The sequence below is a fragment of the Rhineura floridana genome, chromosome 3, assembly GCF_030035675.1.
Source record: "Rhineura floridana isolate rRhiFlo1 chromosome 3, rRhiFlo1.hap2, whole genome shotgun sequence".
In the NCBI taxonomy this organism is placed as follows: domain Eukaryota; kingdom Metazoa; phylum Chordata; class Lepidosauria; order Squamata; family Rhineuridae; genus Rhineura; species Rhineura floridana.
Window position 1 is genome coordinate 112,862,873 of NC_084482.1, and position 20,591 is coordinate 112,883,463.

A 20,591-nucleotide genomic window follows, 5' to 3' on the forward strand; every position below is an offset into this window, starting at 1 on the left:
TTGGAACATGGAGAAGTCAAGAGAGTCTCCTCTACATTTCCTCAGGCTGGTCTTGTGACATGGTTAGAGGCAACCCTAGGAAGCCAGTTCCTGGAGTTAAGGCTGAAGAGAGAGAGTGCAGAGGAATAGGCACATAGGAAGCTGCCTTATACTGAGTCAGAGCCTTGGTATACCTAGCTCAGTATTGTCTACACTGACTGGTAGCAGCTCTCCAAGGTTTCAGTTAGGAGTCTCTCCCAGATCTAACAGGAGATGCCAGGGATTGAACCTGGGACCTTCTGCATGCAAAGCAGGTGGTCTGTCACTGAGTGACGGCTCTTGCCCCGACCTCTTATTTTGGTTTACCACTGGAAAGAAATGACTGCTTTGTTTCGTGCGATGCACTTAGCACACCTGATTTTTCCCCCCGCGGCGTTGTCTGGGCAATGCGCTTTCCAGACCAGCAGAGGGCAGAGCCGCTTCCTCTTTCATCAACGCATGCTGGGTGATCCTTTTTTTCCTTTTTAAACGTAGCAGAGGAAGGAGGAGGAACCTGTGTGCCTAGCGCTCGGGGAAAGAGGCAAGCTGGTGCTTGAATTAAGCAAATCTCCTGCTGAGTTGCTCGTGACTGCGTCTCCGATATCTGCTGTATCCAACTTCTGACAAGGTTGAAGGCCAGCTTCTTATCTTCAGCCGCTGGCATCTATAAAGCCAGCCGCCTGCAGCCTGCTTTGCTCTTGTGACCGTCTTCTTCATTCCGCTTTCTTTGTGCTGGCTTTCTTTTCAATCTCGCCTTCTTTCAGCTTAGCCCAAGAAACCCTTTCCGGAGCAGCAACAGAAATGACAGCTTTGGCGCTGTCGCTGATGTTATGCGGCCTGCAGCTGTGGCCGGCTGTTCTTGGGGGCCACCAGCACCAGCGGTTCGCCGTGCTGGACAAGGACCGGCCCGCGAGGCAAACCAAGGTCAGTGCCAGCAGTCCGGCCTCTCTGCTTCTACGGGAGGGGCGGAGGAGAGACGGAATTGTGAAGAGCCTTGTGAAATGGAAAAGATTCGCTTACTTCGGGGGGGGGGGAACAAGTCTCCAACACCTGCACACAACTCTTGTCGCTGTCGAGTCCCATGCTCCCTCCCCACGCTAGAATGACCCACTACTGCAGGGCTAGCCGCCTTGGTAGCCTCCAGATGCTGCTGAACTACAACTCTCATCATCCCTGACTACTGGCTGTGCTGGCTAGGACTGATGGGAGTTGCAGTCCAGCAACATACTGAGGGCACCATGTTAGCTATCCCTGTGCTAGTATGTCCTCGGTGCATAAATTTGTTTCTCCAGAGATGTGTACATTGTAAAACACTTCATAAAACTGCTCTCTTTTTCAGTCTGTAAGTGCATTTTTACACAGAGATGCATTTGCATGTGGAAATGCTAACCTGTCTTCCAGTGATGCACAAACTTTTCTCGCTCCGTGTCATGGGAGGCTGTTCTCACAACTGAAACGCTGCCTGCTTCTTTTAGCTGCTCTCTTGCTGTCTGCAGCAATGACTACAATCAACCCTTTTCAGAATTTGGTATAGTTAAGTCAGAGCTTGGAAAAGTTACTTTTTTGAACTACACCTCCCATCAGCCCCAGCCAGCACCTCCCATCAGCCCCAGCCAGCATGGGATGGGAGACTGCCCGGGAATCATATGTAAGCTGCCTTGGGTTTCAATCATGAAAAAAAAAGGTGGGGTATAAATGTAATAAATAAATAAATATTACAGTTAATGCTTACCTTGTGTAGTTAATAGGCTTATATAGCAAAGTTCAAGAACGATAAGTAGAGCTTTAATTGGCCAGTCTTGACTGTGACAGGTGGAACACAGGGTATTTTAATCTGTCCAGCCTGGAATGGATCAGAGCCAGTGAATTGTGTTGCAAGTATTTCAGACTATAATGTTCTTTGGGGAGGAGCAAATGAGGACCCCACCGATTCTTACTGTGTCATTGACCCAAGCTAATGTGGCAATTTGGGAAGGTATGCTTAGGTCATGTGGATTTGCACAGGTCAAGCTATAAGGTGTAATATGATAGTAATTCTCATTATAGATAGCAGTAAGCGTTGCTAATGGTAAAGTGCCCAAGGCTTTGCAGCTGAATGTAGATTTGAACCAGAATTTTCACACACACCCAATTCTGAAGCTCCAGCTATTGCCCAATATGCTGATCTCGCTTTTCTCCTACTTCATTTGAAGAAGGAGCATGATAAATGTTGCAACTGCAGTTGGATGAACCTGTTGGCAGTAAGTGACTAAGCTGAACACTGGTATTGTTCCTCGCATCCCATTCCATATAAGATGTCTTATACTGAATCAGACTCTTGCGTCCACCTCATTCAAGATTGACTACATCAAGGATGGAGGACCTGTGGCCCTCCCGAAGTTGTTGGACTACAGGTCCCATTATCCCTGGCTATTGGCCATACTGGCGGCGGCTAATGGGAGGTGTAGTCCAACAACATGTAGAGGGCTGCAGGTTCCCATCCTTGGTCTACACTGACTGGCACAAGTTCGCCAAGGATTTTTTCCCAGCCTTGTGCAGAGATGTTGGGAAATGAACCTCGAATCTTCTGCATGCAAAGGGTATGCTCCATCCATGGGCTACCACTCTTCCCCGCCTTATGCTTGGACTTCATTTGTTGTCTGGGGAAAATTTTTATTCTGTTTTGGTTTGATAACATCTATAGTCAGTGAAGGAACAGTTTCACGGCTGAAGGAAAAACTTTTGTGGCGGTCAGGAGAAGCAGAAGTGTTGCTTTCATTACCTACTCATATACCCCCCTTGTTTTGTTCTGCTAAGTGCCAGCTTTTCTTGATATTTGAACTAAAGTTTCCTGGTGAGAACGATGTGTACTTATCTCTTTCTATGTTGGCTATATAGAAAGCTGCCTTATACTTCACGTATTGTCTACACTGACAGGCAGCAGCTGTCCAGGGTTTCAGAAGGGGTCTCTTCCAACCTACCAGTTTGGGTGTGCTCCTGGACTCAGCTCTGAACTTGGAGGCCCAGGTCTCGGCCGTGGCCAGGAATGCCTTTGCCCATTTAAGACTGGTGCGCCAGCTGCGCCCGTTCCTGGAAATGCCTGATTTGACTATGGTGATGCATGCCTTAGTTACATCCCGTTTAGACTACTGTAACGCGCTCTACGTGGGGCTGCCTTTGAAAACTGTTCGGAAACTTAAACTGGTACAAAGAGCTGCAGCCAGAGTGTTAACGGGCTGGTTACAGGGACCATACAACTCCCTTGTTACAACAGCTCCACTGGCTGCCAGTTTGTTTCCGGTCACAATTCAAAGTGTTGGTTTTGACCTTTAAAGCCCTATACGGCCCAGGTCCAGGCTATTTGTCAGACCGTATCCCTCTGTATGAGCCTGCCCAGGCCCTGAGATCTTCAGGAGAGGCCCTTCTCTCAGTCCCAACACCCTCGCAAGTGCGATTGGTGGGGACGCGAGATAGGGCCTTCTCAGTGGCTGCTCCTAGGTTCTGGAACTCCCTTCCTAGGGAGGCACGAATGGCCCCCTCCTTGCCATCCTTCCGTCGGCAAGTAAAGACTTTTTTATTCCGACAGGCTTTTGGGATAGAAGGTGTTTAGGATTGGGCTTTACAAGGCTTGTTTTATTGTTTTATATTATTATTTGTATTATTTTAAATTGTTTTTAGATTTTTAAGTGCCTTTTAAGGTTTTAAGGTTGTGCATTGTTTAATTGTATTTTAATTGTATGTTTATGTTTTTAACTACATGTAGTTTTATTTGTAAGCTGCCCTGAGTTCCAGTTTGGAAAAGGGCGGGGTAAAAATAAAGTTTCATTCATTCATTCATACCCAGAAATGCCAGGGATTGAACCTGGGAGCTTTTGTGTGCAAAGCATGTGCTCTACCACTGAACCCTTGGCCCTTCCTGAAATGCTAGCACTTAAGGGGTTTTTTGTCCCCAGTAAGTTTAAATACATGCACTTATCACAAAACTGCACTGAAGTTGGCCTGTTGCTGTGGTGGAAGAGAAGATGGTTCTTGGGTGATATTTAGAGCTATCATATTATGTAGTATAATTATCCAGGAACTGCACTACTTCAGAATTCAGGTATGGTATTATATGACTGAACCTTCTCCCATGTTGAAAAGTTTCTGCCTGTGGGAAGCTAACATGTAAGGAAGAAAACCTCTAACACAGTCCTCTTCCTGATGAGCTATGTATCTCTGCACAGGGAGACATCTTTATGAAGTAGCATCCAAAGATGTGACTCCCCACATATATTGGGAGATGGTACAGACCTGGAGGTCTTTACCACATATTATTTCTGAATATGCAACTATGCTTTTAGCCAGGTCCTCAAACTTCTGGTCTACCTATGTTTCCTTGAAATCGGAAATCTAACTCTTTCTGTTGGTTGGTCAAATGTAACCAATTACAGAAGTCATGGATATTCAGTATTTAATGGACACTTTTAAAAACATAATATTTAAAGCAGGAATGTGGTTCTTTATTTTACACAAGCAAGTCAAAGCTAATTGTCCTGGTGGGTGAGGAGTTGTTCACTGTCAAATAATTATTGTAACTAGCATAATAAATATACTACACTCGACCAATGACAGAAGTTACTTACAGAGCTAACTAGCAATCACTCCAAGTGTAAAGAATAACTTCAGCTGGCAGACTTATGTTCAATCTACAGGATATGTTGACATGTTAATGTTGAAAGAACCTTGTACATTCTGAGCGAGATGGGAGAAGCCCTAGAACAATCTCCCTGAGGAGATACGCCTGGCGCCAACACTTTTATCTTTCCAGCGCCAGGTTAAAACTTTCCTCTTCGCCCAGGCATTTTAATATGTTTTAGTATGTGTTGGAATTGTCTTATCTCTTAAAATTTTTTAAAATCTTTTAATGTGTTTTAAATTGTTAATATGTGTTTATTGTATTTTGATGTTGGTCTTGTGCACCGCCCAGAGAGCTTCGGCTATGGGGCTGTATATAAGTTTAATAAATAAATAAATAAATAAATAAATAAATAAATAGAACTTGTTCCAAGGTCTGTTTGCTTCCTGACAGTTGTAGTTGCTTTAGGGCAAAATCTAGACCTGTTTAGACATGAACTCGAGATCAGTTGATGTTCCAGAATCCTGCACAGTTCTTTTCTACTCCCTGAGGTCAGATGGATTCAACTGAGTAAAATCTGGAGTAAACTGCTACCTTGCTCTGGATATTCTAATTATACCTAGCAACCTCAACTGCAGTTGTCCACTGAAGTTCCCACTGGCACCTGTGGAGAATTAAATCTATTTTCAGTGTTGCATTGAAGATCTTGCTGGCATGCCTAGCCTTGGCCTCTTGGCAACCTGGCTTTTCATTTGCAAAGTTGCCATGGGTTACGGTTACCCATCATTTGGCCATAGTGCTAATTGTTTGGTCAAGGCATGCTGTAGACTAGTAGTGGCTAACTTGTGGCCATTCAGATGCTGCTAGACTCCAGTTCCCATCATACCTGATCATTGACAATGCTGGCTGGGACTGATGGGAGTTGGAATCCAACAACATCTGGAGGGCCATAGGTTAGCTGCTGCTGGTCTAAAACTGTCACTTTTTACCAAAGTGAATCTCAGCTGAGAGTATCAAGAGGATTTATTAAAATGTTCTTGCACAGCATTACTTTCTGGGGGAGTGCGATCTCCGATATGCCATAAATGACCATAAGCTGCTAAATGGGGCAAGGAGCCTTGCAACACTTAAAAAACAAGCAACCCTTAATGTGTAGAGGCACTTAGTAGAGCTGCCTGTGTTAAATAAATGGCTTAATCATTAAACTTTAGACCCGTATTCTCATGGATACGTTCCTTTCTCAAGTCTGGTGAATCGGCAAAGTTGGTCTGCACCCAAACTGTAGCACAGTGCATAAGACACAATGAGTTTCACAAAGTATCTGAGGAATGCCACTGCTGTTATACACCCAGTCCAGCATGTAGGGGCCTGGAGCATTGTGTGATGAAATAGCTGTAGACTCTGATGAGATGCTTCTGTTCAAAAGGCTTTCCTGGGAACATATATGAAGAAGCCCTTGAGCTGACTGAGGTTTTACTGGTTGGAGCTAAGGGGAGTTTTCTCTGTCTAACCAGTCTTGAAGGACTGTATCAAATATTAGGAAACTTCTACACAAGAAAGCACTTCTTGAATTAGAGTTGCAGCTGAGGGCATGATTGCTGTGTGGGGTGCATGCGTAGGAAACTGTTGAAAATGCCAGCTGTGGCTGCACATGAGCATGAAGCATTGGCATAGTTGCCGACCAAAAACGAAACCTCCAGCAGTGGTGGGAAATGAGTAGAAACCCTAAAGACCACCACAGGATTATATCGCAAACCAAAGAGCCACAGAAAAACTTCGATTTCCCTTGCTTGTCCTTTCCCCCTCCCCTTCTTGTCATCACCTTGCATCTGCATCTGTCCTTCTGAAGCTTTGCCTTAGCCCAGTAGAAGTTGATCCACTAGGAGGAATGGGGCACTGTCCTACCAACCTTGGCCTGCCTTCTTGCTTGCAGCCAGTCTGGCCGAGGGCCCTGGCTGCCAGGTTCCTCCTCCTTTGCCTCAATGTTGCCCCTTGTAGAACTCAGCAGGGAAAAGGAAGATGGGGGACAAAACCGGAATGAGTTGGCTCTGCCTGCCATTGGTCCACCTACTGTTGGCATCCTTGCCTTCTGCCCTACTGGTCCTAATGGGGGCCCAGCCACTGCTGCCTTAGCCACAACTTCAGTTTGCCATCTTCTTTCTTCAAACCTTGTTTTGAAGAAGTAAAACCCAAACAGTTGGGTTTTCTGGGCTGTACCACTCTGGTAGAGATGACTCACAAGACGGAATGATTCAACATACAAAAAAATTACAACCCATACCAAACTAGATGTTTGGGGAAAGGCCAGGCTAGAACCCCTGACAACTAATTTTCTGAGATCTGGATTTGTTTGTTTAATGGAGGAACATTCAGTCATGTAAGCTTCGAGCTGTAGTCTGAAGTGATCAGATCTCCTTATGCCTTCAGTATAGTATGGTATAGTATCACCGTACTCCATAAGTCCTCACTCAACTGCTTCGATCTTCAGAACCAGCACCTATACAAGTGCCACATAATATTTGTTGTGCAGTTGCGAGAAATTGATCTTTTGGTGCGGCAGCACCTATTCTCTGGAACTCCCTGCCTATTTAATATGAGACAGGTACCTTTGTTGCACTGCCTATCCAGACACTAATGTCATTATATAAATTCATTTTTTAAACTGTTGATTTTTATATTTTGATCACTTTATTATGTCTACTGTTTTTATTGCTATTTTAGTGAATATTTCATGGCATTTTGTTGATTTGTTTTTTTCCTTGATGAGTTGGCATAGAACTTTAGCTAAAAAGATAAGTAAAGCAGCTGCCTGGGGTGGGGATTGGATAGGAGGTAGGGTCAAGGGATGGTGTAGTGTGCCGGGTGCATCCTTGCCAAGCTTTCTGTACTGGGACAAATTTCAAATGTTCTTTTAACATTTTCCTCTAAATCCTTCAGGTCCAAAACTTTGCATGGGAGAACTGTGGCTCTCCCTCCGAACCTGCGGAGATTAAGAGTCTATCTGTAAGTCCAGATCCTATTTCCATCCCAGGAGATGTGACGGTCTGCGCATCAGCTGCCACCACTACAGCCCTCACTTCACCTCTGAAGGTATGTGAAAGGCCGAGGGACCAAGCTGGACAGAAATTGTTTCTTGCATCCCTGGAGTTGGGGAGTTGCTATCCAAAATACACTGGGACTGTTCAGTGCCATCAGAAGGGCTAACACCTTGATTAAGTGTTTCTAATTGCCCAGGACTGGCACCAGGTGACACCAGGTTCATGGTACCTCTGCTCATCAGGAATACCAAACTTGGGTATGGACCACAGCTTTTCCCGCTTCTTCCCTGTCCTTCCCTTCCTAGGTATTGTGACAAAGAAGACATCTTTTCCTATAGAACAGGGATGGGAAACTTGTAGCCCTCCAGATATTGCCAGACGACAGCTCCCATCTTTCCTATCATTGACTGTGCTGGCTGGGGCTGATAGGAGTTGGAGTCCAGCAACATCTGGAGGACCACAGGTCCCCCCCCCATTCAATAGAAAAATGAGGGTGGCTTGGAGATATCCAGGGGCCTCTTCTGAATATGAGCTGTTTCAAAGGGAGGACATGTGATTCTATGCATTTCTTTTTGACTCATGGGCTGTTTAATCTACAAGAAGAAGTTGGGCATCTACCAAGGCATCTTTTCAGTGGAAGGGCTCTGCTCCTATACAACCAAAATATCAATTTACCAGTAGCCTATAGTCTTATCAAAGCATTTAAGTGTAGGTAGGTCCAGAGAATTTAAACCCAGAGGAAAATTAACTGAATAGATTAAAATAGATTTATATTTTGGGAAATCAGATCACTTGGAAGTAAAACATAGAAGACTGCTGAAAAGTTCCATTCCTTATGGCTCACACTTGCATGGTTACAGACTGAGTAATGACCATTTCCAAAGCAGGGTTCCAAGTCCTGAGAGGCAAGCAACCTCCATGAGGATTAAAAAAAAAATGACTCAAGAAAATGTGATCCGAGAACAAAGAAGAAAGGACAGTGACATCATCAGATGGGAACAGTCTGCCTCACTGATATAGGATCTGGAACTGAGTCTCATCGGGAACTAAGTCCCATGTTTGATAGGAAAAAATCTTTCAGGATTAAGCAAATGGGTGTCCTCTGCTTCTCCCCACCCCCAGGGTGTGAATCAACCACAGTAATACAAATTCTTAGTAAATACAAGGGGCAGGGCATGTAAAAAGCCATGGAAGGATGCTTTTCTTAATAAGAGGTCTCCTTTCTCTGTGCTAAGAGGAGGGGGTAATCTGAGTCTAAAATGGTAATAGAGCGTGTGGTGGCCTCCCAGCTCCAGGGATTCCTGGATGAAACGGATTATCTAGATCCATTTCAGTCTGGTTTCAGACCTGGTTATGGGACGGAGATGGCTTTGGTTGCCTTGGTAGATGATCTACGCAGAGAACTGGACAGGGGGAATGTGTCCCTGTTGGTTCTGTTGGACCTCTCAGCGGCTTTCGATACCATCGACCATGGTATCCTTCTGGGTCGCCTTGCCGGGATGGGACTTGGGAGCACCGTTTTACGATAGCTCCATTCCTTCCTGGGGGGGCGAACCCAGAAGGTGGTGCTGGGGGATGTGTTCGACTCCTTGGCCGTTGGCCTGTGTGGTCCCTCAGGGTTGAGTTTTGTCCCCCATGCTATTTAATATCTACATGAAACCGCTGGGAGAGGTTGTCCGGAGGTTTGGGGTTCGATGCCATCAGTATGCAGTTGACACCCAACTCTACTTCTCCTTTCCACCTAATTCCAAGGAAACTGTCTCGGTTCTAAACCAGTGTCTGACAGCAGTGGTGGACTGGATGAGGGTGAACTAGCTGAAGCTTAATCCAGACAAGACAGAGGTGCTCCTAGTCAGTCGAAAGGTGGATCAGGGAACGGGTTCAGCCTGTGCTGGACGGGGTTACACTCCCCCTGAAGACGCAGGTTCACAGTTTGGATGTGCTCCTGGACTCAGCCTTAAACCTGGAGGCCCAGGTTTCTGCGGTGGCCAGGAATGTGTTTGCACAGTTATGACTAGTGCGCCAACTGCGCCCATTCCTGGAGTTGTCTGATCTGGCTACGGTGACACATGCCTTAGTTACATCCCGCTTACTGTAACGTGCTCTACATGGGGCTGCCTTTGAAGACTGTTTGGAAAATTCAGTTGGTGCAATGAGCTGCAGCCAGAATGTTAACTGGGGCTGGTTACAGGGACCATACAACTCCCCTGCTGCAACAGCTCCACTGGCTGCCAGTCTGTTTCCATTCAAAGTGCTGGTTATGACCTATAAAGCCCTATACAGCTTAGGTCCAGGCTATCTGTCAGACCGTATCTCCCTATATGAACCTGCCCGGGCCCTGAGATCTTCAGGAGAGACCCTTCTCACGATCCCAACACCTTCACAAGTGCGACTGGTAGGGACACGAGATAGGGCCTTTTCGGTGGCTGCCCCTAGGCTCTGGAACTCCCTCCCTAGGGAGGCAAGAATGGCCTCCTCTGTGCAGTCCTTCCGCCGACAGCTAAAGACTTTTTTTCTTCCGGCAGGCCTTTGGAACTGAAGGCTTTAAGGGTAGTGACTGAAGAGGATGCTGTATGTTACTGTTTTACTTGTATGCTCCTAAACTGGGTTGCAGTATTTTAAGTGTACAGTAGGACCCCGCTCATACAGTGGGTTATGTTCCAGACCCCCGCTGTAAAGCGGATCCCATTGACTTACATTGACCAAAATGGGGCTGGCGGCAAAAAAACGCCATAAAAGCGGAACATGCGCTGTAAAGTGGAACCTTTCTACAATTCACAACCGCTGTATTAGCGGAATGCTGTAAAGCGAAGCGCTGTAAAGCGGGGCCCTACTGTATATCTAATTGGTTTTAACATCTTAATAGTTTAATCCTGTTTTAATGCTGATTTTATATGTTTATATCGTTTATATGTTTATAGGTTCTTAATGATACGTACTTATTTTTATCTGGAAGCCGCCTTGAGTTCCAGTTTGGAAAAAGGGCGGGGTATAAATAAAGATGATGATGATGATGATGATAATAATAATAATAATAAAATGTTAGACTCATACTGCATGTAATGATTTCTACTTAACATGTCTTGCAGGTAGGCTGACCAGAAAGGGGAACTTTCTATATAACAACTCAGGCCATATAACAGATGTCAAAAGGCTATATAAGTGATAGCCAAAGAAATTCATGTAGAATTAGAACAAACTAATATTGTTGGCTCTCCAGAACGCCCTTTTTAAAATGGAAGCATGGCTAATCATGGGCAGCTATGCTGAAATATTCAGTTTCCTGTAGTATAGAGTTCTGCTGCTGTGGATATGTAGTCTTGCATGAAGCACTCCCACCTTTGAAGTTTCTGCTAACCTAACCATCTTTCAGCAAGCATCTGATGGCTTATCAGCAGAAATTGGGTTGGATCCAGGCCCCTCTTTCCTTGTTAAGCAATTACACGATGCTGACATCAACTTCATTTGCATATGTTCAGTCTCAGACTGACTTCTTGAGAAGTGCAGCCAAGTCAGGGGGTGGAGGAGGGAAGGGAAATCCTGGAAGAGATGGTGTCAAGACTGAAATGTCCGCCCTTTTGAAATATTGTGAATATTTATAGATAACACTCTTAATGCAGACCAAATCACACTGGCCTGTGTTTCTGGGTTGTATTGAAACAGCCCATCTGCTTTGCAGGTAGATAAAATGCTGAGAGTTGTTAGGAGACCCCTGTTCCCCACACAGAACTACCATTTCCAGAGTTCCTTGGGAAGATTGTTAAACCAATCTGGGAATGGTGGCTCTGTGAGGAAAATAGTTGTTGTCCCTAACAACTCTCTGCACCCTTAACAAATGACAGTTCTCAGGACTCTTTGGAGGTAAGTCATGACTGTTTCAAGTGGTATGACACTTCTTTAAATATATAGTGCAGATGGGAACCATGTAATGCCAAACCATGGTCTGCCATTCCATCTGAACCAACTCTGTCTTTTTGCATTTTCCCACATGGAGCCAGCAAAGGTGATAGGCCAGTTTGCAATGTATTCCGCATAAATTAAAGAAGTGTGTTCTCTCCTGTGAGTGTCCCATTCCTAACCCCCCCACCGCATTAATTAATATTTTTAATCCAGTGAAGAAGCTGCAAGTAGCTTCACATTGAGAAAAGGGGGGGAGAGGTTAATGGAAGCTGTTTAACCCTTTGCTTTCTAGCCCTTTTTCTATTAAAAAAAATGCACATGCGCATACCCACTCATAGTTGTTTCTCCTGCAGAGAGGGAAGATGCAAAGGCAAGAGGGGATTTAAGCAGACAGATGGCCAGAAAGGAAAGGGTTAAACAGCTCCCCTGTGTGCATACATCCATATCCCACACACTCCCTCTGAAGCAGGAGCTTTACATAATAAAAAGAATGCTAGGAGGGGGGTGGCTCATGGCAGGGGGAAGGATTTGCTCTAATGCTGCTTTCTGATAGACTTTTTTTGTGTGGTGGTTGTCTCTCACACCCCCCCCCCTTGAGGAAGTTGTCATGATCGGTGCTGATGTTAGAATATTTTTGGCACCAGATCAAGAATTGTTTATCTGCCCAGACAGATGAAAATTGTTTTATGGCACTTGGCACCAAAGGGCGGCCAGGTTGGGCCCTGGCTGAGGCCACACAATACGGTGGAGGAGGAGTAGCACTCCCCTTTCACTATCCGCGGCAGGGAGCTTGCAAGCCACCCGCCTGTTTGCTGGCTCCATCTACCTGTCTTTCCTGTCTTTTGTGGCTGTGTGCTGTGTGCGCATAGGACTGCCATTAACCAAGATGGCGGCTGAGGTTCCCCTAAGTTGCTGATGCCTCTGCCGCCATCTTGGTTGATGGCAGGGATGCGTGTGTGTAGCATCATGCATGCTATCAACTAAGATGGCGGCGGAGGCTTCGATACAAGGGGAAACCTCGGCTGCCATCTTGATTAATGGCAGCCCTGCGCGCTCAGCCGCAAAAGACAGGAGAGACAGGAAGATGGAGCATGTGCGCATGCCGGGGCCCAGGGCAGGCTGGTACCCAAGGGCTCCGGCATGCCTGGCGCCAGCCCTGCTTGTCAGTTTTATGGTTTTGTTGCCTCTTGGCTTTTATTACTTGTGTGAAGAATATTGTGGTGTTACATTGTTTTTATTATTGTGCACTGCTCTGGAATCCATTAGGATGAAGGTCAGTTTAGAAAAATAATTAAAAATAAAGAAGCTGTGAGGGAAACATTGCAACCTCTCTGGTCCCTCTTCATTGCTCCTTACTGCCCTCTTCTGGTAAAACGTAAGAGCTGACTCAGATCAAAGTTGCCATTTGTCCTGCATACTGTTCTCATCAGGGCCCACTCAGGTGCATCTGAGGCCTGGCAACCACCTTGTCCACAGCATCTGGTAACCTGAAGTATGTTAGGACAGTGACCATAGCTCAGTGGTTGAGCACATGCTTTGCCTGGAGAGGGTCCCACGTTCAGTTGCTAGGGACAAGGCAGCTTCCTATAGCTTCTGACCATGGAGGTGTCCTTTTTATCTATTACAGTTTTTTCCTTTTTAACTCTCATGTGGCCTTTTATATACAAATTCATAGAGGATTGACCTAAGCTGCTATTCAACACCATGTGTTGTCCTGTCAAGAACATGATGAACTTCACAAGTTAATGAAAGTTACTCTTTATGTGTAATTGCCTTCTTCCTTAACTTTTGTGTGAGCTAAGAACAGGCAAAGATTAAACTTATCATTCAGCCTACCAGTAGACGATGGTCCAGTATTCGCTTTGTGCCTTCCAAGACACATGGTATTATCAATGGTACACATTCAGTTGAATGAACAGCCTACAGTAGAGGCAGGGGGCCTGCGGTCCTCCAGATGTTGTTGGACTCCAACTCCCATCAGCCCAAGCAGCATGGCCAGTGATCTGGGATAATGGGAGTTGTGGTCCTCTGGCTGATGATAGACTACAGGTTTCTCTCTCTTGGCCAATAGGCAGGATGACTTGCTGTTCAAGCTGCATGAAGCGTTGAGCTGTGGAAGAGCTTGAGGAAGAAGAGGAAAGTTGGAGGTTATGCTAATGTTTTATCTGTATGTAATGTTTACTTCTAGGGAGTTGTTGATTTGGAGAAGAGACTTGGTGAAATTTGGATAAAAGTCCCTTGTGTGGATGAACTTGGGAGCTGCACCTATGATGATCTTTGTACCAAACTGGAGGCTCTTATCCCTCCAGGTGAACCGTGTCCGGAACCCTTGCTCTCTTACGGCATTCCTTGTCATTGCCCTTTCAAAGCGGTAAGGCCAAGCTTCTCCCTGATGCTTTCTAGGCTTGGGAACCACAAAACAAATCTCACCTGAGAGTGGCAACTCCTAGCACTTGCTTTCTCCAAGGCATGCCACCGGCTTCAACTAATGCAGAATCCCTGTCAAATGTGCAAGTCCATTAAAGCAGGACAGTGCTGCAAAACAGCTGATAGATTTAACCAAGATTTGCAGACAAATCTGCTGTGTGTTTATCTTTCAGTCATTTTGGGGACCTTGTGGGAAAGGGAGGATAAGAAACCTTATAAAATAAATAAAAAATAAATGCATCTGTGAGACCATCTACAATGTTGACCCTTAAGTTTACAAAGATTACAAAACCCATAATGCAGTGCACCTATGAGTAAGCCACATGTGCATTAATGGAATGAATGGTGGACTACAGTATAGGAATGAACAAGCAAATGGAAGGGGCCATCTGTCAAACAGATAGCTGCGTTTTCTGTGGAAACCACTACTTGGGGCTGGAAATACAGGTTTCAAAACAGAATTCCTCATGCAAATATTTCAGACCCTTAATTCATCCCCATTTCTGCCCAGCTGTATTCCTCCTCCCAATTCTGTCAGTGTTAAATTTAGAAGGGGCAGCCTACAATGTCTTTTCAGAAATTCTTTTAGCAGTTTAGTGAGTCCTAAGCCAAGAGTCATAGTTTGTCCATTGCTTATTTGAGAACAGCTGTGTGGGTCTTCAGGCAGCAGCTTGGGACTTATGAAATCTAAGAGCCAGAAGCTGCTTATCACAGCTGGCCACTGCTGTTTCTAGAAGATAGTATCTTCTACAGTTTGACATGCTCAAGTGCATTAGTTTGTATCTGTATGCCTGATGGATTAACAAACTGTTGGCTGATAGGTCGATAGATATGTGTGTTTTTTCCTCTTTTCAGGGTTCTTACAACTTGCCTTCCTCTGACTTCTACATACCTAAATTGGACTTGCCTTCAATCCTCACCAATGGGGATTACAAGATCAAGGTTCTACTGAGCAATGGTGACCAAGAGCTTGCCTGTGTCAAGATGACGTTTTCCCTCCACGCTGAAAGCTTGTAGTTTTGACGACAACAATGCAGGCATTTTTGGTGTTTGAATGCCATGCGTTCGTCTTAATTTTTTTTTTGGTCCTGTTGAAATACTAATACTGAGACCTTGCAGCCTTAAGGGGAAGGGTTATCATTAACTGCTTTTAGGATTGCTCTGAATTACTTGGAGAAACAACCAAACTCAATGAAGTTTTCAAAATAATGTTTTAATTAGAAATTTAGATGTCTATGCCTTACCAGTGTTTGTTAATGGATTAGAATCAGGGCAGCCTCCTCACCTAGGCTCCTTGAGCATTGTTGGACTACAGTTCTCATCATCTCTGTTGGCCATGCTGTCTGAGGATGATGGAAGTTGGGGTCCAATAATGCCAGAGAGACCCAGGCTGGGGAAGGCTTGGTTTATGGTCACATTGCACAGGATATATATCCTACATAGGAATGGGGAGGAGGAGGGGATAAATAAGTGTTACACTGATAGATGATGCATGTACTGCTAGGTACAGCTTCCAGCATGTGGATGTACAATAAAATGAAACATGTGATTTTATGTATCACTATGTACATGAGATCCCACTACATCCCATCCTACATACTGTGGAATGAGATCTGTGGGCCCCTTCAGAGGTGTGAGATACTGGGCACTGTGTGTGCTGACATGATTGCCTGAGCAGGAATTCATTAAGCAATGAATGGAGAAAGAAACCACGCTTCCTGCTTTCTGTGTCACAGCCCAGAATAGCCAGGCAGCCCCATTATCTCCTTATAAAACAAATGTGGCTTTTTAAAAATCTCACTCCAAACCATAGATCTTGTCGTGCTATTTCATGTTTCTGGCTCTGCATGTAGCACATATCTATGTGTTCGTCCTCTGGACAGGGTTGGTGCTGGCTGGGGAGGGTGGTGCAAGAAGGCAAAGCAAGCATAAAAAGGCAGAGACAGGTTTAAACAGCTGGAGAAATACACCCCTCCTCCACCCCTGTAAGCTCATGTGGGAGAAACATCATGTGTGAAGTGACCCTTTATATGCTTAACTATGCCCACTGGTGACCAAAGTTATTGTGACGGTGCATTGGCTTATATGGAAGCGAGACTTGCCTTTTAAGTTAGTCTCTGATGATAGCAGGTGGGAAATGCTCAACATAAAAGATATGTACAGATCATTTTGATCACTTTTGTATTTCATGGGAGACTACTCACATTTCTGGGAAGGACCAAATGCTTCCCGTTCTCTTAAGGTATTGGTGGACTATTTGGGGACTGTTGGACAAAGTGGCACAGTTCCATCTGTATGGGAATTTTCTTTTCGTGTCCAACTAGAAAATGAAAGATGATTACTGATCTTCTGGTTCCTAAGGAACCAATTAATCCCACACTTTGATGAGGGTCCTTAGGGAACAAAGAAAACACCAAGTCCCTACTATTCTTAAGAAGATATGGTCTGGATTGAAGGAGCGCAATAATTCTGATATTCTAAATGGTAGCATTTTAGACCACATGTGATCTTGGCATTGACCAAGGAATCTGATGACATGAATGGAAGATGTATAGTTGTGCCATATCTTGACAATTTGAGTGCTGTGCATGATTTTCTCTTACAGGTGGTTGGACTAGATTGTTCTGGGATTCTTGTAGTTCTAAGTGATGAACAAATTTGCTTGGTGCATATTACATGTGTCAAGCGATACAATGCAGCACTGGAAAGAGACTGTTACAAAATGAAGCGAACATCTGGACTAAGGATTTGTTCTTGTAGTGTGAGCCTGCTTGATTGATGCTCATAGGAACCCATCCTTTAACCACAATGATGTGTGATGGAATCCCTGGCTATCTTCAGTCTTTTTCTCCCCTTTCAATAAGGCCTTAAGCTTGTAGGGTAATCGTCATAGACCCTGTAAATTCCGAAGAATTTGTTCCTGTATTGCATATAGAAAGATGACCTACATACTTTGTCCTGTTTAATTACCCTTTATGGTACTGATATTAATAGAACTCTGCCTGTAATACTACCTTTTTCAGGGAGTTTTAGTGTTCACTGCAATAACTCTGTCTTGTGCCATGCTATCCGGTTTGAATGGATATGCTATCATATTATGCATCTTATTTCATAACCCAGAGCAGCCTTTCCCAACCTTTGGGTCCCCAGATATTCCTGGTCTACAACTCCCATCAGCCCCAGCCAGCATGGCCAATGGTCAGGAATTATGGAAACTGTAATCCAGCAATATCTGGGGACCCACAGTTTGGGAAAGGCTGATCTACAGCCATCTTGAATATCCATACTCTCCAAATTCAGGTCCTTCTATGTTCTAAGTATCTTTTCCATCTCCACCATGTCGCATGTGTTGCCCTCTAATTGTTATGTGCCTTCAAGTTGATTTCAATTTATGGTGACCCTATGAATCTGCGACCTCCAATAGCAACTGTTATAAATCACCCTGTTCGGATCTTGTAAGTTCAGGTCTGTGGCTTCCTTTATGGAATCAATCCATCTCTTGTTTGGTCTTCCTCTTTTTCTGCTCCCTTCTGTTTTTCCCAGCATTATTATCTTTTCTAGTGAATTCATTATGTGTTCATAGTATGATAACCTCAGTTTCATCATTTTAGCTTCTAGTGATAGTTCTGGTTTAATTTGTTCTAACACCCAATTATTTGTCTTTTCTGTGGTCCATGGTGTCCGCAAAGCTCTCCTCCAACACCACATTTCAAATGAGTTGATTTTTCTCTTATCTGCTTTTTTCACCGTCCAACTTTCACATCCATACGTAGAGATCAGGAATACTATGGTCTGAATGATCCTGACTTTATGTTCAGTGATACATCTTTGCATTTGAGGATCTTTTCTAGTTCTCTCATAGCTGCCCTTCCCAGTCCTAGCCTTCTTCCGATTTCTTGACTATGGTCTCCATTTTGATTAATGACTGTGCCAAAGTATTGATAATCCTTGACAAGTTCAATGTCCTCATTGTCAACTTTAAAGTTACCTAAATATTATGTTGTCATTACTTTAGTCTTTTTGACGTTCAGCTGTAGTCCTGCTTTCGTGCTTTCCTCTTTAACTTTCAACAGTATTTGTTTCAAATCATTACTGGTTTCTGCTAATAGTATGGTATCATCTGCATATCTGGAAATATTGATATTTCTCCAATTTTCACACCTCCTTCATCTTAGTCCAATCCCGCTTTCCATATATGTTCTGCATATAGATTAAACAAATAGGGTGATAAAATACACCCGTCTCACACCCTTTCTGATTGGGAACCAGTCGGTTTCTCCATATTCTGTCCTTACAGTAGCCTTTTGTCCAGAGTATGGGTTGCGTATCAGGACAATCAGATGCTGTGGCGCCCCCATTTCTTTTAAAGCGTTCCATAGTTTTTCGTGATCTACACAGTCAAAGCCTTTGCTGTAATCTATAAAGCACAGGGTGATTTTCTTGGTCCGTTCCATTATCCAACGTATGTTTGCAATACATACCTCTTCCCTTTCTAAATCTAGCTTGGACATCTGGCATTTCTCACTCCGTATATGGTAAGAGCCTTTGTTGTAGAATCTTGTCATTACTTTACTTGCATGGGATATTAAGGCAATAGTTTGATAATTACTGCATTTCCTGGGATTCCCTTTCCTTGGAATTGGGATATGTATTGAAAGCTTCCAGTCTGTGGGCCATTGTTTTATTTTCCATATTTCTTGACAATTTTTTCTCAAAATATGGACAGACTCAGTCTCAGTAGCCTGTAGCAACTCTATTGGTATGCCATCTGTTCCTGGTGATTTGTTTTTCCAAGTATTTTAAGAGCAGCTTTCACCTCGCATTCTAAAATTTCTGGTTCATCATACGGTTCCTCCGTGAATGACTCTGTCATCCTTGCATCTCTTTTATAGAGTTCTTCAGTGTATTAGAGAGTCCCCCTCTAATACAAACAAATATTTTGTCACTTTGAGAGGCCGGGGAAAAAGTACATTGCAGCTTACAAAGGAGTAACATTCTAATGGAAGAACTGCCCTGCCATCAGCATCCTTCCAACTCGCTGCCTTCCTCATTCCCATCAAGCCATTCTTCCTTCTTACCCAATCCACTTAAAATATGAGGGACTTTTCCTGAATCAGTCTGGAGGGCCTAGATCCTTGTGATGGATACTTTTGTCAGATCTAGACTTGGCAAGGTGATGTTTGCTTTATTTGAGTAGGTTTTAAAATGTATTTAATGTGCACAAGTCAGAGTAAGAGTCACAGGGCAAGGAGTGGCACATGAAGAGTAATTACCCACCCCTTAGGTTAGGATCCCCATCCCACTCATAGTTATCTCCTGGATGACACAATGATCCCACAACTTCTTCTACATAATTACACTCGAGGTGCCTGTATAAAAAAAGTATCCCCACAACATTGCTGAAAAAGTTTGTGTACAAGACCACTGCTATTTTGTATTGCAGTATTGCCTCTAAGCATGCAGTTGCCACTGTGCTCCCCATTTTAAATTGTCACATATTTGGGAGAATGCCTTCCCTTTTTAAATATCTTCCTGAACTTGCTACATTTCATAAATGATCACAATTTCTGTTGATTTCATTTGCATTCTAATAATCTCTTAAATTATCTCCATTCCAAATGCTTCTCAGCAAATAGCCAATTTTATTTTCTGGTATTCAGTTTCATGCTGGGGAAAAAAACTAATGGCCTTTAGTGCTGCTGCCATAAGGAAGTATTGAATAAATCTTTTTTCTGATCACTGTTGTGTTAATGTCTGGTATGTGCACTGATGCATTCATGGAAATCTTTTGGAGGGTTACACTGACACATGCAACACTGAATTTGGTGAGAATAACTGAGGTTAGAATGATCACATAGAAAGAATGCTTTCTCAGAAGATGTTATGTGGTCCTGGGTGCTTGGAGCCTGTGTAACTCTGGCTATCTGTTGTGCACAGAGATTTATTTAGTTTCATACCATAAGCTGTTGCTGCATCTTTTCAATTCCCCCCCTTAATATGAGAATCCACATAACTGTAACATCATTCTTACTATAAAAAATGACCCCTCCCCATTCTTGCTATTAAAATATAGTGAACATTTATCAATGTGCCTTATGTACTTTTGGGTAGACAGGTAAACCTATACTAAGATGCCTCCATTTTAAACAAGATTTATTATAAGACTGGCTGAAATTGGCATTGCTTTGGTATGATAAAAATGCATCCATGCATGCTATAACGCATGGGTCTTTTGTCTGTGCTGCCCTCTGAATACCATACTAAAATGGAAGAGGTGAGTTATGATGAAAGTTGAGGATCAGAATATTACTGAGCCTCGTAGTGGATATTTGCCATTGGTCATTCTAGATGTAATTATGTAGATTGACAGTTATAGATTTCATAGTCCATTTATCTTCAGAGTCTGTCAAGAAAACCAAAGGTGATTAGATGTAGCAGTGTATATGCTGCTATGGATACCATAAGAAATAGATATGTGGTGAGTACACAAGCTCAATTGGGTTGCAGAGCTTGACGTGAACGCCAGTTTGGTGGTGGTGTCTGAGGAAGCTTCTCTTTGTTTCTAAGCATGGGAGATTTCTGAGAAAGCAGAAAGTAGTAATGGGTGACTTCAA

General features: G+C 43.8%; 1 protein-coding gene across 1 annotated transcript; it reads left to right on the forward strand.

Annotated features, from left to right (window-relative positions):
* The first annotated feature begins 491 nt into the window (after positions 1–491).
* GM2A (ganglioside GM2 activator) lies at positions 492–19,716 on the forward strand. The gene is made up of 4 exons (XM_061617419.1): positions 492–942; positions 7,550–7,702; positions 13,739–13,921; positions 14,833–19,716. Exons 1-4 carry the CDS (start codon positions 820–822, stop codon positions 14,992–14,994), a joined length of 621 nt encoding a protein of 206 aa, XP_061473403.1. The 5' UTR covers positions 492–819; the 3' UTR covers positions 14,995–19,716.
* Positions 19,717–20,591: the final 875 nt, after the last annotated feature.